General features: G+C 37.6%; 2 protein-coding genes across 3 annotated transcripts in view; one reads left to right on the top strand and one right to left on the bottom strand.

Moving 5' to 3' along the window:
- Window positions 1–18,470, bottom strand: part of LOC123867882 — a 110,598-nt gene that overhangs the window by 87,139 nt on the left and 4,989 nt on the right. The window lies entirely within an intron of this gene.
- On the top strand, window positions 5,381–17,699 carry LOC123867883 (cytosolic beta-glucosidase-like). The gene is made up of 7 exons (XM_045910191.1): window positions 5,381–5,996; window positions 6,583–6,888; window positions 7,989–8,233; window positions 8,610–8,787; window positions 8,931–8,957; window positions 16,402–16,406; window positions 17,690–17,699. The coding sequence occupies exons 1-4, from the start codon at window positions 5,442–5,444 to the stop codon at window positions 8,767–8,769; spliced, it is 1,266 nt and encodes a 421-aa protein (XP_045766147.1). The 5' UTR covers window positions 5,381–5,441; the 3' UTR covers window positions 8,770–8,787; window positions 8,931–8,957; window positions 16,402–16,406; window positions 17,690–17,699.

The following is an 18,470-nucleotide window of genomic DNA, read 5'->3' as shown; positions in this document are numbered from 1 at the left end:
TATTAAATGTACTACAATTTAGTAATAAGTTTTGTTTTAATTAAGTTTCAATATCAATTTATATTTATCTTTAATTAACAATACAGCCCTCTTCGCTCCCAGAACACTTGTCTATTTACTTATATTATGATTGTCATCAAAAATAAAATATAAATTTGACTAAATATAATGAAAAAAAATTGCCCATTTTTAGGCAAAATCACCCCATTTATTTTCTGACAACCCTAGACTTCAATTTGAAGTTGTGTAATTTGCACAGTACGATTACGATACGATTTAAAATTAAATTATTTCATTGAAGTGTCAAACAAAAAAAATATAATCACTACGTTGTGTCAAATGCGTATCGGAAGGTGTTAAGTGGCCATTTTCTTAGAATTTGTTTTGAGTTTGTGTGCGTGACGTGTAATTACAGAGGTTTGGTGTATAGTTAGGCTTCCTTCGTTTGTACGGCGGGGTCACCGGTTGAACTGGTATTGTACTTTTAAATGCAAACAAGTCTTACAAGTCTAAAATAATTTGTTCTTGATACAAGCGTTAAGAGCATAGATATTAGATACTTAAGTACTAACATTAGTCATAAATTAAATTTTATACCTACCTTCTTAAATACATATAAAAATGAACAAGTGTAAATTAAAAATTTATAACACCCCCGACAAGTGAAGGTTACAGTAACTAGAAAATAGCTGATAACTTTCAAACGGCTGAACCGATTTTCTTAGATAATAGCTAAGAACACTCTCGATCAAGCCACCTTTCAAACAAAAAAAAACTAAATTAAAATCGGTTCATTCGTTTAGGTGCTACGATGCCACAGACAGATACACAGATACACACGTCAAACTTATAACACCCCCCTTTTTGGGTCGGGGGTTAAAAAGGAAAAGAAACACCTCAAAATTTTCTAACAGGCTCTCTTGCCATACAATTTTTGTTCTACCTCTACAGAGATAAAGATCTAGGTACCTTCTACCTACTTATATAGAATTTTGTAAATACGCAAAGCTATCAACAGGATTGCAAATATGAAACTGGCAGTAACAAACAAAGGTACTAGTTAATTCGTAGCTAAATAAACACGTCAGCTATCGTAGCCAGCGTATCGTAGGTGAACGGCCTGAGGCATGAGCACACGGACTATGCAAGCCATCGGTTGGCAGGTAACTTCCTTGCCAACCGATTTTCTAATAGGTGTATACTAACTAAATGAGACCTTCCATCTATTCAATTTCGGCATTTCAAATGCCGGCATCTAATCCATTCCGCAACTAAACACAATACTACGTGATACTACTTTGTTCAAATCAGTTCGCCTGTAAGTATGGTGTGTCGTGGATGTGATAGCTAGCTCGATATTCTAAGTTATTATGTCCTTGTAGTGAGCTGCCTATGTGCTTTATATTTAGGTACATTAGGTCAAATTCCTATTTGTGATTGTGACAAATTGCAAACTTCAGTAATTAACTGGTACAAGACTAACATGGGGATATGACGAACATCTCAAAACGCCAAGAAAAATAAGACCTACATCGAGTTTTTGTTTCCAACAACGGACCTGCCTTCAGGTTTAATTACGCTTGTACGGTAGGTACCTAGTAACTATGTGAATAAAAACATAAGCTAATTTACAATCGAATACAATTTAGTTCAAGGTCCCAACTCACAACGTCACCATAGCGTGTAAACATAGCTTGGCGCTGCAAAATTATGATAAATGTGCAAACCTTTTACTAGAACGGCATACAAAATGTTGCCTAGTCAAGTTCAAGTCTTTAACAAGCACCTGCCACGCTTCGGAACGTAGGCACAGTCACAGTTAACGACAGAGGTACCTTGTAACAAAACTTCGAGGCTTCGGTGTCACTGGCAGAAATCAAATGTTCTTACATTTGACGCCAGGTAGCCTATGAATAGCCTATTTTTCTTTGATTTCACGTCACCCATAGCCTAATATTTGACATATCGTTGATTTAGGATCAAACCTAGAAGGAGTTCTCACACTCTAGTTCACGCAGACGTAGGTAACTGTCACAGCTGCTAATTTCAATAACGATCTTCTAATACACCAAATCGTAACACATGTCGAAATCATGCAATTAGTGTTCTGTGGTTGAGCCTTATGCGGAAGGTTTTGGCTGCCCACCACCGCATTATTATCCCAAGAAAACCCCTATTATCAGGGTTACGTACCCGAACGGTGCCAATGGGACCCTATCACTAAATCTCTGCCGTCCGTCCGTCTGTCCGTCAGCGGGTTGTACCTCGTGAGCCGTAATAGGTAGAGGTGAAATTCCCACAGAATGTGTATTCCTATTGCCGCTATAACAACAAATAGTAAACATTTCAAAATGGCCGCCATGAAAATTTCTGTAACGATGGTACCCTTCGCGTACTAGTTCGACTCGCACTTGACCGATTTTTTATATTGTAAAATGGGTCACGACGCACGATCCTAAGACGCGCAAAGAACCGCAATGAATACGATTCCGTCGCGCGTTTTGTGTATTTAAATTCTAAAGCCTAAAGACTTTAGGTTAAGATCTCTAGAGCACACTTTGACTTTGCTTAGACTTAAGACACTGTTAAAACTGTTAAAACTGAGAGACATAGATATTAGTTTCTAGAATATGTCTGCAAAATTTCATGGACTTTGGTTGCTTAATATTCAAATGAAATTGGAACTACGATTGTATGAAACGAGTGACGGAGAGAGCCCAAAGCCAAAGTGCGCTCTATAGATGTCAGCCTTAGTGTCTGTGGGAATATTTCGTTTCGTTGCCGTCTGCAGTCCATGTGATTCCGAACGCATCCGGCAGACTAGTCAGTCACATTGTAGCTTCTTAACGTTACATGCCTACATCGACTGTTTATTTATTAAGCCTTTGTTAACCGACTTCAAAAAAGGAGGAGGTTCTCAACTCGTCGGAATCTTTTTTTAATGTATGTTCCCCAATCGCTGAAAGACGCCTGGACCGATTCGGTTTTTTTTTTGTTTGAAAGAGTATACTTTGCAGGTGGCCCCATATAAATTTAGTGAAGATCTGATGAATATCTTCGGAGATGGAGAACAGAACTCCTCAATGGATAAGAGTAAATTGCTCGCGATCAGTGTAATAGCTTAGTAAACAGTAGGGTTTTAACTACTGTAACGTACTGGAACGCTCAATCGCTTGGCAGCACGGCTTTGCCGGTAGAGTGGTAACTAGCAACGGCCGAAGCCTCCCATCAGACCAGACCAGAGATTTAAAAATCATAAAATTCCAGTTCGCGGGTAGTTCCCTGCCGGGAATCAAACTATGCTACCCAAGAACTGCCGATAGATAGCGATAGATAGCGATATAATTATTTTATGTCGCTTGGTGTATTTTAACTGATTTTAACACTGTACTAATTTATATTTATGAACTCAGATTTTTTTTCTCTTTCACTTGATATCCCATACTCGATACAATAGCAAAAAAAATTTTTTGAGACCCCCACTTTTTTGGATGTAAGTAAATTCCGTCAAGTCGATTTTTTTACCCGACTGCGACAAAGCTAAAAAGAAGGGTTATGATTTTAGAGTCTATGTATGTAGGTATGTATGCGTGTATGTATCTTTGCATCTAGATTCCGAGTGTTCCACCGTAGTGTCTAAACTACTTGGGCTGATTTTGATGAATGAGGTGTCAATTGATTCGTTGTAAAGGTCTGGGTGACATAGGCTATATTTTATACGAAAAAATTGACCTAACAGATGACACATCAAATAAAAGTGGAGGTCTCCAAAAATATTTTTTTGCTATTGTATCGAGTGGGATGTCAAATGAAAGAGGAAAACATAGAAGTCATTGGGTAAGATAGATAATGAAGAGATCCTATAAGGGTTCTGGTACGGAACCACAAAAAATGCGCTTACATATTAATTACGCTTAGAAACAGACAAAATCACATAAAAGGAAATCCATATCTTGATGATTCCGAAAACATTAGATCTATTATATGATATACTCAACAATTAATATCAATTAGTATATTTAACTTCTTATCTGCTAAGGCCTCATTCGCACGAGAGCTTTTTCAACGTCTGTTAAAAAGCGTAGTATCCCAAGTATCTGTTCACACGTCAACGCTTTTTTAACGCGCACTTTGTATTGTCAGCGTAACGCCGGGTTTTAACGCAACGCTTTTTTAACGCTCGTGCAAATTAGGGCTTGGGCCTCATTTGTTCAATTTGAAAGCTTTTTTAACGTCTGTTAAAAAAGCGTTCAAATAGAACAAGGGCTTATTTGTCCAAAAAAAGTTGAGTATTGGCAAAAACAATATCACAAATTAACCTTATCAGATTAACTATACATGGTCTGCTGATACTGATAAACCTAAGAGCGTACCTATATAAATTCTATGCAAGGCCTATCCTAGTCATCTTATCGTCAAGAGCGGTCGCCGGTACAATATGAAGCTGATTGTACTTATAGGGTAAGAAAAAAATCTATTTATAAAAATGTATAGAATATTGACTACCTATCCTATTTTTAACCTCCGATCCAAAAAGAGGGGTGTTATAAGTTTGACGACGGCTGTTATAATCCAAGAAAATCGGTTCAGCCGTTTGAAATTTATCAGCTCTTTTCTAGTGACTGTAACCTTCACTTGTCGGGGGTGTTATAAATTTTCAGTTTACACTTGTATCTCCTGTTTAGGACACGCCAGCCCAATCGTAACCTTAATATTACAATCTAAATAACATAGTGGATTGCAACAGATACAGCTTACTGCCTATGCAGAAATATATCAATAATAGATTTGAATCCTTCTGTTGTTGGTGTACTTAACAGACTCGCAAAAATTATTTTTAAGTTGGTTGCTATAGTTTGTTTGCAGCGATTTGCAATGCTACGCCTCGGCCCTCGAAATTTCCCGATAACTTCTTGTTCGGCGCATCGACCGCTAGCTACCAAATTGAAGGAGGATGGAATGCAGATGGTAATAAGATCTCTATAATAAATAATCTCAATAAAAATCTAAAAATCTAATAGTCATGATTTCCTGGTGATTAGACAGCTTAGTTTCTTATTGATTAATTTTAATAAAATTTGCTTTACGAACCGGTAGTAGAGCCTTGGATTACCAATTTACCATGAGGACCCAAAGTTATATTTTTTAAACAGTAAAAGCCGAATCTTTTCCTGGTTCTTCTCGGTAGGAAGAGGATTCCGAATCACCGGTAGAATTCACTTCATTAGAAAGCATTTGTGAACGCTTATTTGAATATAAAAATCTTTTCATACCCATTTCCGTTTCTACTTGAAATAAAGAATTTTAATCTCAATAATGTTACAGATAAAAGTGAAAATATCTGGGACCGTCTGACGCACACACGACCCGATCTCATCTCAGACGGAAACAATGGTGATGTCACAGCAAACACCTACACATACTACAAACGCGATGTCGAAATGATGAGAGAGCTTGGTCTGGATGCTTACCGATTCTCCCTGTCCTGGACAAGAATTCTACCAAACGGCTTCACCAATCACATCAGCGAGGCAGGCGTTGCATTCTACAACAATTACATCGATGAAATGATAAAATACAACATTACGCCGATAGTAACGCTGTACCATTGGGACATGCCCCAAAAACTGCAGGATTTCGGTGGATTATTGAACCCAGACTTTCCTCTTTGGTTCGAAAGCTATGCGAAGGTCGTTTATGAGAAATTCGGCGACAGAGTCAAGCACTGGATAACGTTCAATGAGCCGAGAGAAATCTGTTTCCAAGGTTATGGAGACGTTAGCCAAGCTCCCATACTGAACATAACTGATGTCGGAACTTTCTACTGCGCGAAGAATCTAGTCCTCGGGCATGCCAAGGCTTATCACGCTTATAATAACCTCTTCAAGCCAAGCCAGGGAGGTGTGTGTGGTATCGTAATTTGTGTCAACTGGGTGGGGCCTTTAACTGACTCAGAAGAAGACCAGTTTGCTGCTGAAGTTCAAAGGCAAGCGGATGTAAGTTGATAAACTCAAGTATTGACAATTTGTTGAATCTTCTTAGTGTGTATGAATGAACAGTAACTAAGCGCAGACCTGATTGCGCTTAGATACTGTTCTTTACTATGTGTGTGTTATACCAGGGATTGAGTAACAAACCAATCGCCCGGCAGGTTAGTGATAAGAGCCCTTCATTCGTGACTCCAACTGTACATATACACACATAAAGTACAGCTGATAAGGTAGCTAAATAAATCTGTCCATCTATTTTGTCGTCAAGTCAAAATTTTTTTCCGTTACAAGTTAGCACTTGAGTGCGATCACACCTGGTGGTAATTGACGATGCAGATGATAAGATGGCAGCGGGCTAACTTGGAAGGGGTATGGTATTTTCATTATACTTATAGGTATATCTACCCCTGATCGATTTCTACAGGATTTCTTAGACAATCAATTTGGCTAGGTGGAGCGAGTTACATATTCGGCGCTGTCTCCACTAGATTTTAACATGGGGTTATTCAACGGGATAGATCAACAAATACCTGAAAAGCCGACCATTGTAAAATCTAATTCATCAATTTAGTTTTTGTATTCTTCGTTTCAGTGGGGTTTGTACGCCGAGCCAATTTTCTCTGAACAAGGAGGCTTCCCCAAGGAACTCTCTGAGATAGTTGCGAAGAAAAGCGCTAAGCAGGGCTACCCCACATCCCGCTTGCCAGAACTGAGCGACGAACAGAAGAACCTGATACGAGGGTCAGCGGATTTCTTTGGAGTGAACCATTATACGGCTTTTTTAGTATCAGCTACTGAGCATAAACTGGTCCACCCTGTACCTTCTTTGTATGATGATATCGATACTGGCCTTTATGTGCCACCGGAGTGGCCTCGATCGGAAGCTGATTGGTTGACAGTAAGTGTCATTGAATCAAGAGGTTACATTCATGAGCTAGCCAAATGGCAAGTAGTAATGGAAACTTTGGGAGGTTGGGAAAAATTCTGTTGTGGTGTCACTGATGTATTAATGACCACTTAATCAAATTCCAAGCTAATGCGTTTCTATTCTAATATCCACGGCTTTTTACATCCAATCGATACCAACCACTGTACGGTACTGAGCCTCCCCCCTTCGCTTGTCGAAACGCGGTCTCCACTCGAGAACCTTACGACTCAAGCAACCATCACTCCTCCGACAAACTTAACCAGCCCACTGCTACTTGAATGTGCTAGACTTGAGGGCTACGTTGGTTACTTTAGTTTTTTGCCCAATCACGTCATTTTAGGTTTCATCCTTCAAAGAAATTGAAAAGATGTGTGATGGTAATAATATAGGTACTGTCGAAAATTGTCTGTAGAATTTTTTATGTTCAAATTATTATTCCATGTTTTTTCTAAAACATGGAATAAAAACTTCAACAAATACAAAATTTCAACAAATACAGTCTATGACCATCCCAAAAGTCCAATGTGATTAAGACGGTAAGTTTTGAAATTGATTCAATAGATTTCGCAGAGATTATCCCATATGAACGAACACAATCACGATCTTTACTTATTTCTACTATTATGTAGTTTTTCGACTTTGTTTTTAATAGCTAAGAGAATAGAATAGCTGATAATTTGTACGCCTTCATTTTTTGTTCTTTTCTCAAAGTTCTTTTGCTTTATACATACAGGGTGTAACCAGAACGCTAACAAAAACGAAGACTGTATTTTTAAAAGTTATTATTAGCAAGTATATTGCAAATAAAACATCTGACTGACGCTAAAGGTCGACGAACGTTACGTAAATAGACTACTTGGGGTCAATGCCGCATCGCAGGTGGGCCATTGACTCGAGTTTTGCACGCTATACATTGCGGGTTTGAAAAATACTAAATCACTAAAACTACAAAATAAGGCAAATGGTTATTGGCATTGCATTGTGTTTTACTGTTTAGGTAGTATAATAATAATCCTATGTTTTTGCTAGCGTTCTGGTTACATCTTGTATTATACTTACTCAACTTTCAGATGGCACCGGACAGCCTTTACAATGCACTGACGCACCTGCACAAGAGGTACAACGGCCCAACATTCTACATAACAGAAAATGGCTGGCCACTATCCTCGGAACAAGGTTATGAAGACGACGCCAGAATCAAGTACTACAGGGCCGCTCTGAATAACGTGTTGGACACCTTGAATGCTGGTGTGGACCTTCGCGGATATATGGCTTGGAGTTTGATGGACAGTTTCGAATGGATGGCGGGATATACGTAAGTGTTCGATCAAGCCAGTACCAGTAGGAGTCAGTAGGGTTTTAAAACGTTACTTTGTTGGTAGCGACGCAAGATGGTCGGCGGATGGATCAATTAAAACCGAAGGAAGGCATGAGAGTGGCTCAGTTTTGTCAGCTGTAAGAAACTACTGGCTTTTATTTTCGGTGTATTTTCTCACAAACGCAGTCATTCACAGTCGAATGGGCTTCCTGCATCCGTTCAGTGTATCTTGTACATAGTGGCATCATTGTCGAAACGTTTTTTGACAAAATAGCAATTAGTTGATATATTAGGCAGGCCTCCAAGTAGTATTAGCCCAGGGCCCCAAAAACTCATGGTCCGTCCCTGGTTATTAACACCAATTTTTTTCCAGTATTGGCTTCGGTCTGTACGAAGTAGACTTCACCAGCGAGCAGAGAACGCGCACGCCGAAGAAGTCTGCGTTCGTGTACAAACATATCATCAAGAGGCGAGCGATAGATCCTGACTACGAGCCCGACACTCGCACCATGTGGATCGACGAAGGGCATTAAGTCGACTGACTAATGCCCGTATTCACAATCACATAAATCGCATGAACGCATAGTGTAGGTTCCACCAATCAGATGACTGTTCATCTGATCGGTGGAACCTACACCATGCGTTCGAGCGCACTGTGACACCTCATAGTAACGATTGTGAATACGGCCGTTAGTGTCTTAAAATATTGTTGATGTAATATGTATTAAATAAAATGTCACAAGTTTCATTATAGTTTTTTTTTTTTCTATTCAGATACAACTTCGTCCTTGACTGCAATCTTACCTGGTGGTAAGTGATGATGTAGTTTAAGATGAAAGCGGGCTAACCTGGAAGGGGTATGGCAGTGGGCTACATCGCTTTATCGGTAGGGTGGTAAGTGAGGTAACTAGCCACGGCCAAAGCCTCCCACCAGACTAGACCAGTGATTTAGAAATTATAAAATTCCAAACCCCTGTCGGGAATAGAACCCGGGACCTCCCACTAATAAGACCATAGCGCTTACCACTACGCGAGGGAGATCGTCAAATAAAGTATGCTGCATCAAAAGATACTTTTTATACGGTTATAGTTGGTATGGTCTTATATGATACTTGATAACTTTTATTAGTGATGGAGCAGCTATATTAGCATTTCACACAAAAATGTAGTGTCAAAGTAATGTTACATAATAGGACCAGGTGTCCACCAAAGTGTTAAGAAGATAGATATCATTTATCAGGAAATACTCGTATCTTCCAACGGTTAAAATGGCATCATAAAGGTTATATGGCTCCAAAAATATTTTTTTGCTATTGTATCGAGTGGGATGTCAAATTAAAGAGGAAAAAATTCTGAGCTCATGAATATAAATCTACAACATTAAAATATACCAAGCGACAGAAAAACAATTTGCAGTTGGGTTTTAGTTTTCAACTTTATCTTGTTCGTATATTAAAAATAAAAAATATTAAATTTTTTAAATAAAACCGACTTCAAAACCCACAAGTACTAAAAAGTAAAAAATAATTTTTGTTTCAACACGTGTACCTAATGTATCTATGTATGAAGTCGAGCGAGCAAAACTAGAATCCAAGTGTGAAGCTCGCCCGACTTCACATACATTACATGCAACATTACGTGTGTAGAAACAAAAATTATTTTTTACTTTTTGTGCTTGTGGTTTTTAAGTCGGTTTTATTTTTCTTTTGAATTTTTTTTATTATGAGCTACATGATTAATGAGTACTACACATGAATGTAAAACTGAATTAAATCATTTATTTAATATTTATTTTTTTGCCTGGAGAAGGATCACATTTCAAGTGTTTGTATTTTGGTACATGTTTGAGATAGCTATAAACATTGTTCTGAGAAATTGTAGGTTATATCATGTAGTTTTATAGTAATTTTAAAAATTATAATTTTAAAAATAATAATATTCATTAGGCATTTTTCGATATTATGAGGCAAATTAAAAAAAATGTGATTTTTCTTTAAACTTTGAGTTGATTTATTTATTTTTAAATTGTTTCATTTTATTTTAGATAGATTTAATATCTTGAATTGATAAATTATGATAACAGCTAATAAATAAAAAGACAGAGTGAAAAAAAACTGAAAAAACAAAAAAAATTAAAAATAGCGCAACAAGTCAGTAATCTCTACAAAAAAAAAGCCAAAAACCAAATTAAAAAAACTATATGGATTAGACCTCTAGTTTAAGGTTATTTGTCGATAATTTTGTCCAAATATTCAATAAACGCCAGGCGGTCACTTAGCGCTGGGAGTGCTAAGCTAAGTGACCGCCTGGCGGTCCTAATTTGGTTTCCTGTTAAATACGTACAAGTAATTAAGTTTGTTTACTTATATAAAATCTTTTGCTTGTATTTGGTCTGGACTGGATGTACATACTTAAGATTGTTTTGGAGGAATTTTATAGGGCGATACAGAATTTCGGAAAATCGAAGATTTGGGAAACAAGAGATTTCTTAAACGCATCAGCAATAAAGTATGAATTTCATAGGGCGATAGGATACGCATTCGGGATGCGGAAAGTTTCTAAAATTCGTGCCATAGACATGCCATTTGAAGACATTTTCTTTGGGCGTTAGGGAACCCATTTGAAATACGGGCGATTGATTGATCGAATTGTCAACCACTAAAGATGACAAGTGTAAATTAAAAATTTATAACACCCCCGACGATCCAAAGTATCTGAGTTTTCCAAAACATCATTTTCAAATAAATAATTATGTATTTAGGCAACGTCCATCTTGACAGCTTGACATTTGTCTATTGACATAATATTATGAACCTAACGGTTATCTAACCTTCTTTTCTACAAGAAAACTAGAAAAGAGCTGATAACTCTTTAACGGCTAAACCAATTTTTTTAGATTATAGCTAAGAACACTCTCGATCAAGCCACCTTTCAAACAAAAAAAAACTAAATTAAAATCGGTTCATTCGTTTAGGCGCTACGATGCCACAGACAGATAGATACACAGATACACAGACACACAGATACACAGACACACAGATACACACGTCAAACTTATAACACCCCTCTTTTTGGGTCGGGGGTTAAAAATTGAAAACCTAAATTAATTTATGCCAAAAACACACGATTCATTCTAGAGTAGTTATCGTACTTGAAAAATGAAATATTCATTAAGGAAATCAGACAAAAGTTCGTATCTACGAATTCAATGAGCCTCGAATGCAGTGAAAAATATAGAATTGTACAATGACGAATGACGATATAAAAAATATAAAAGATCTAACCAATGAATTTAATGCAACCCAATATTATATACTAACTACTAGACTCGCTGATTCAATCATCATTTAATACCAGTTGAGGAATAGAACACACAGACGCCGATTATTATATACCTACATCCGGGGTAAAAAAGCCCTTAAATGGCTAAAGGGGGGTCACCTTGTAGTAATATATACAATACCTACCATCTCTCTGCCAGTATCATGGCCAAAAGAAAACAAAATAAAACCCCATAGGTATAAACTTTACAGTTTACAAAACAATATCGTGGGTGACTTGTTTGGTTGATTAAAACGCCTTTTCATCTGAGATTCTTCTCGTGTGTCGTAAAAGGTTTCGTAATCAAAACAAGAAATAAGATTTGGTCGCGTCAGTTACAAATGGAGAAAGTTTCATCCCATTTGCGAGATAGAAGATGGTGTATTATTCAAATTTAGGGCAGACATAAAAGATATGATAAGTTGACTCCATTTTTTTTTGCTGGTATAAGAAAAACAACAAACAATAAAATAACAAAAACAACAGAAAAAAATAACAGAAACACAGAAAAAAACAAAAAATAAAATTACAGCAACAACAAAATCAATAAATAACAGAAACAAAAGAGAAATAAAATAACAGAAACAACAGAAAACTAAAGTAACGGAAGAAAAAAAAACATTGGATAAAAATACGGTAAAATGGGTCCCACTAGCAGCGGGGTGAGTTGGACCCAAGCCGCCAGTGGTCAGGGCTCCAGAGTGAGGAACCTCCTCATAATGCGTGAACCACTTGCCTTCTGTATCTTACCCTTGATCCAACAGTTAAGCGACAGTTTCTTAAGATGTTGGTCGAAACTGTTCGCAATAAGACCGTGGACTGATACAACTATGGGTACAATAATCGCTGAGTCAACACTCCACATGGCGGTAATCTCGTGGGCCAGGTCTGATAATAATAATCACACTAATATTATAAAGGCGAAAGTTTGTATGTGTGTGTGTATGTTTGTTACTCCTTCACGCAAAAACTACGAGACGGATTTGGCTGTTTGGAATGGAGATAGATAATATTCTGGATTAGCACATAGGCTACTTTTTATCCCGAAAAATCAAAGAGTTCCCACGGGATTTCGAAAAACCTAAATCCATGCCGGCGAAGTCGTGGGCATCGGCTAGTATTTAATATTATTATAAAGACTTACTGAGAAACTCAAAGGAAAACGTTACCATGGGTTCAAAATATTAAGCAGATAGGTACCTAGGCCAGTGCACGAAACGATTGAAATTCGTAAACACAAAAAAAAATCAGCTGTGAAGGTGGCTTATTTTGCAATCTGCACGTGAAAGTTTCAATTCGACGTCTTAAGGTGGAAACGACGGGCCTGCCAGCGAATTTCAAATTTAATTTGGTTTTTCGCAATTTGTAAACTAATACGACAACGTAGGCTTATGGTATTTTAATTGCGACAATGGCAGTATCCATCCTCTTAGGTTTATATAAAAATATACAAAAATACAAATTGCGAGAAACCAAATTAAATTTGAATTTCGCGGGCAGGCCTGTCTCAGATGCCCCTTAAGACACCTTTTTGTGATGTTGCACTATTGCAGCAAGAAAACAGTAGGGAGTCCAATCACAACTGAGATTATAGCAATCTGACAAAGATAAGTACTTAATCGTAACTCTTGATAACGGGGTAGATCCATTGACGTTTTCTTCTACGAAAAATAAAGATCCAAGGGTCTTTCCTACTAAAGCGAAGCCTGTTAAAAATTCGTCACAATATCTCAGTTGCAATAAGTAATTAACAGAGGAACGAATATCCGTAACGTAATGCTTGTATCGTTTATTTGTTGCTCTCCAGTCTCCACCCAGCGTAGGCGGTGTGCCTCATTTAATGTGGCAATAAAAAATCTTCGACTCGCTTACGTAAGTAGCGATATTTCCGCGTCTGAACTCCGAGGCCTGAGCAGCCGCGGGGGTCAATGTGCGTATGATCTTGTTATTCAACTGATCTGGCACTTTAGAGGATAAGCCAGCGATACCAATAAAATTATTATAAACAAAAACATTCTGACTTAAATGTAGATTCTAAAAATGAAAAGAAATAGGCACATCTATACTAATCTATACTAATAAATAAAATTGGAGTGTCTGTCGGTAATTTCGAAATAACTACCGCATATTAAGGTCATATGGTTATTTAAACGATACCATAACTGAATCACACGTTTTAAAATTTTTGTCTGTCTGTCTGTCTGTCTGTTTGAAAAGGCTAATCTTTGGAACGGCTGAACCGATTTTGACGGGATTTTCACAGACAAGTAGAGAATTGACCAGGGAGTAACATAGGCTACTTTTTTAACCGTCTTTCAAAAGGGAGTTGTGTTTTTCTACCTATGTACACCGAAATATCCGAGATTTCTGAACCGATTTGGGTCGTTTCTTTTTTAATCGATAGAGGAATTTTGCGTCATTGTTTCATAAAAAATTTGGATTCCAACTCCTCAATCCTGATGCTGCAGGGGATCTGACCAATCCACGCGGGCGAAGCTGCGGGCATCAGCTAGTTACATATAAGATGACTCTCTTTTTGGATAGGTATCACATAATCGTGTGTAAGAGCTTCAATCAACATCACACTTCACACTAATATTATAAAGGAGAAAGTTTGTGTGTATGTGTGTGTGTACGTTTGTTACTCTTTCACGCAAAAACTACTGGACCGTTTTGGCTGAAATTTAGAACGGAAATAGAATATAACCTGGTTTATCAAATAGGCTACTTTTTGGCGTAAAAATGCGTGGTTCCTGCGGGATTTAAAAAACTTATATCCACGCGAACGAAGTCGCGGGCATCAGCTAATATGCAATAAAAATAATCCAATAAAACACCGATAAGCTGACAACCGGCCGGTTTGGCAGACCATGCCTGTTACAGAACCGATGACCGTTGCAGCAGACTTAGGGCAGACGCATTCTGAAGTGGAGATCCCGTACCGGTAAGCGCAGTGTGAGAGAACTCCAGGCCGCTGGACCCGACGATTTTAAAACATGGCTGGAACTTAGTTGATGAGGAAGGCGGAGGACCGTAGTATGTGGTGGCGCGCTCTCTAAAAGACCTATACCAGCAATGGATCCATTAGTTGTTACGTAAGCACTTACTCAAGATTCCAGTCTTTCAAATCGTTATCCTTAAAAATTAAAAGTATAACTAACAAATGAGACCTTGAAAGTGCTGTATTAATAGCCGCTCACAATAATTGCGTCGTTAACCTTGAGAGCATATTTTTTATTCTATTCTATTAAATTATATTAAATAACAAAACTAGACACCTGCGAAGAGAAATATTTTATTCTATTGGCTTAGAAGTTTTGAATGTTTAGTAGGTAGATAGTTAACCAAATATCTGTTTAATGGATGGTATCTCAAATACATAATTAGCCCATAGAACTGTAAGCCCCGCTGGGTGATTCGCTAATTCAGTGTATAACACGGAATGATAGCCACCGAGGTTGCTTGGTTCTACATTGCTGCTTCACTGCGTGATATTAAAATATTTTTTCATAGAAAACCTTCAATGGATTAAAAAATGAGCCCGGTGGCTATCATTCAGTGTTAGACACTGAGTTATCGAATCACCCCGCTGGTCTGTGGATTCATGGAATAACTTTACATTGGCTTGTTTCTTTTTCCCTGTGCCTTTATTGCCTTTTCAGTATTTTCATCGAAACCAATGGTGAAGGTGCCTATTATTCTTTCTCTAATGGCCAAGCGTTTTTGAATCGCATCAGGTGTCATCTTAGAACTGGCTCTGAATTTTTTCACTTTGTGTTACCTATTTGGGTATGATTATTGGGAGTTTTGTTAGTTTTTTTTTAGTAGGTACCTACTTCTCCAATGAATTTTGATAATAGAGGAACATGGAGAAGGCAAATGAAACTGGATCTCTTCATGGTTTTATCCTACAGTACAGGTCGGATAAGGTCATTTCAACAAGGTATCCCAAAAGTTTATTTGGCCTTTGTTTTATTATAAAGATATTGTGTTTCACAAAAGCCATTCATCACAAGCCAGGATCGTAAATCTCAAATTAGGAACATTGTAAAGTTTTACTGACTTCTAACTACCTCAGGTAAAGCTCATATTTCTCGGCGAAATACAATAGGTCAAAATGGTTGTGGTTTTTTTCCCGTTCCTTTCACAAGATTTTTGTCGTATCAATTGCACAATGTCCTACTTAGATGAAATATACCTATTATTATTATAACGACTTAGTGTCAATATAAATCTGATAAATCATGATATTGTAAACATCGTTCAAGATAATATCCGCTTATCCAATTACGTTGAAATTTCGTACAGACACAGAATTAGTTTGCATCCCGGAGACGGCCAATGACTATCTAATTTTTGTACCGGAAAATCAAAGAGTTCCTTCGGGATATGGAAAATCTAAATCCGCGGACGAAGTCGTACATCATCTAGTTAGGTTCTAATTGGATCTCAAATACAAGTAGAATTGACTTGTTTTGATGGGAAGATAACAAAATATTCATTTTTGTTTAGCTTCCACATTTTTGTAAGTAAATTAATGTCTTTAAGTATGCAGCTATAAACGTTTTAGATATGATATGAAAGACGAAGCACAAAACTGTACTTACGCCAGACAAAGTGTTTGGCAAAAAATCCCAATCGTCTATTTTGTGCAAAAAACAAAGAAGTTTGAAATTGTTCACACGGCGGGTGGTGACAAATGCAATGAAATTGCCGACGCAGTGCATTGTGAGTCTTGTAAAGAAAGTGCGGAACGAATTGTAAATCGGATCAGAGAGCCGGGTGACGCCCATCGCATACGGAGAAACAATCGATGCCCCGTGTGGTTATTGAATGCCGTCCAGATTGTGTGTGTCCGCACAAAAGAATCCCAAATTCCATAGCGTTTAATAAATAAATCCTTCATTTAAAAAGAAGCGACCGGCGACCTCCAGTTTCAGATATTCGGAGCCATAAATCAATTGTGCAATGGACGCCAATGAGTGAAAAGATAACTGGCAAGAATTTATCACACACAATGTACGCACAGCTGTAGGGTGGACAAGGACCAGAGACTCACAAGTTTACTACAAAGTTCAAAGGGGTTTTTAGGGTTCCATACCCGAAAGGTGCCAACGGGACTATTACTAAGCCTTCGATGTCCATCCGTCTATCTGTCAGCTGGCTGAACCGTAATAGATGAAATTTTCACAGAATGTGTATATTTATTACCGCTTCAACAACATATGTATAGTAAAAATTTCAGAATGGCCGCCTATATTAAAAATATAAATGTTCCGTGTTCGACGGTACGGCACCTTTCATGTGGGAGTCCGACTCGCACTTTGCCGATTTTTTATATAGACTACAGAACTGTAACTGATGAATTATGACGGTAACATCACTCAGATTCTTGGAGCTAAGAATGTCTCGCAGTCATCCAAGAAAGTGCTGGATAGGCAAAAAGGATTTCCAATCGTCAAGTTGATCCACTATCTGGATTGAAATAGCCTTCTCGTCGCGCTTGGGTGCGCCTAGGTCTACCAGGCGTCGCCGCCGCCTTTATGCCAAAGTAAATAAATTAAGCTTAGTTTGAGTTGTTAACTATCAAAAAGACGCCCAGTCTCGGCTTTGCTGGTATGCGTTCTGCTCAACTGAAATAAAAAGTTTTTATTTACCCATCTAAACAGTTATGTACGAGGTAACGAATCATTAGGTAGCAATGATGAACTAAAAGACAAACAGGAACCCTACTACATTAAGTAGGTTAATATACAAATTACACTCCATTAAATAGAGCCCAAAGATGCATGAGTAACCATATTGTTCAGCAAAGCATTGTGCTGCCAATGACAGATAAGAGGCTCTGTAATGAGCACAGCGACCTACAATGGAATCTCACTAACCCATGCGCGCCGCCAGTATATTAACTATATTTAAATCAAACAATAAAACATTTAACAATATCAAACTATTAAACCACTAACGTATTGTTTAATACTTATCATATTTAAAGTTATATTAACTCTTGAACAATGAAGATCAAGGAGATGATTAGACGGTGTTCTAGCCCATCCTATACATATATACTTATACTGAGTGATATAAGTACATATATACTTATATCATTAAATACTTAGTTACAATTTTAAGTTTAAATAAAATTGATGCATCATGTCATGTTACATATCAAGCACGCATTTTTTAGTATTTTATTCATCCTTTAGATTAGGGAACACATAACTTAAGTAGGTACTACATATTGTGGCTCCCCTTTGACGCAATCCTTGCTAAGATGTTCTTCCATTGCTCTCTGTTTTTTGCCGCATGGATTGCATCACAGATGGGTGTGTTGACCGCTTCTTTTATTTGGTCTGACCAACGTCTCGGGCTACGTCCGCGGGGTCTCTTTCCTTCGATCTTACCAGTGACCATGAGTTTTTCAATATTGCTGGTGTTTACGTAATACGTAAGTTTAATATCCAATAGATTGTACTTTTGTAGCCTGGGAAGTCGAATTTGGCAACTGCAGTGTTTTCCAGGCAATTTATTTTTATCAATAAAGAAATCACATCCAGATTTGATATTCCAAACAACCTGAGAGCGGACAAAATAAACCTACACAAAATCAAATAACTAAGTACTTAAGTAGTTAGTGGGAGGATAATCTGTTCAAATTAGCAAGTTCCTGTTGGCGTGGAAATTGTCGGACAAATGCTTGTTTTATAGTACCTACCTACTCATTCGTAGTTTCTCTACGTTTTCTCTAACCTGCATGTTAGATACTTGAATCAAATAATCACCGGTGCATCAACTTGTCAACCTTCGCCATAGAATAAGAGAGTCAAGTGCGATTAGGGTTCGCGCCATGAGAAGATTCCGTACCATTAAATGTTTTACACTCATTTCTATTGACTGATTTAAAATAAACGAT

The sequence above is a fragment of the Maniola jurtina genome, chromosome 8 (assembly GCF_905333055.1).
Source record: "Maniola jurtina chromosome 8, ilManJurt1.1, whole genome shotgun sequence".
NCBI classification, from domain to species: domain Eukaryota; kingdom Metazoa; phylum Arthropoda; class Insecta; order Lepidoptera; family Nymphalidae; genus Maniola; species Maniola jurtina.
The sequence above is the reverse complement of the archived record's forward strand: the minus strand, read 5'-3'. Positions and strand labels throughout refer to the sequence as shown.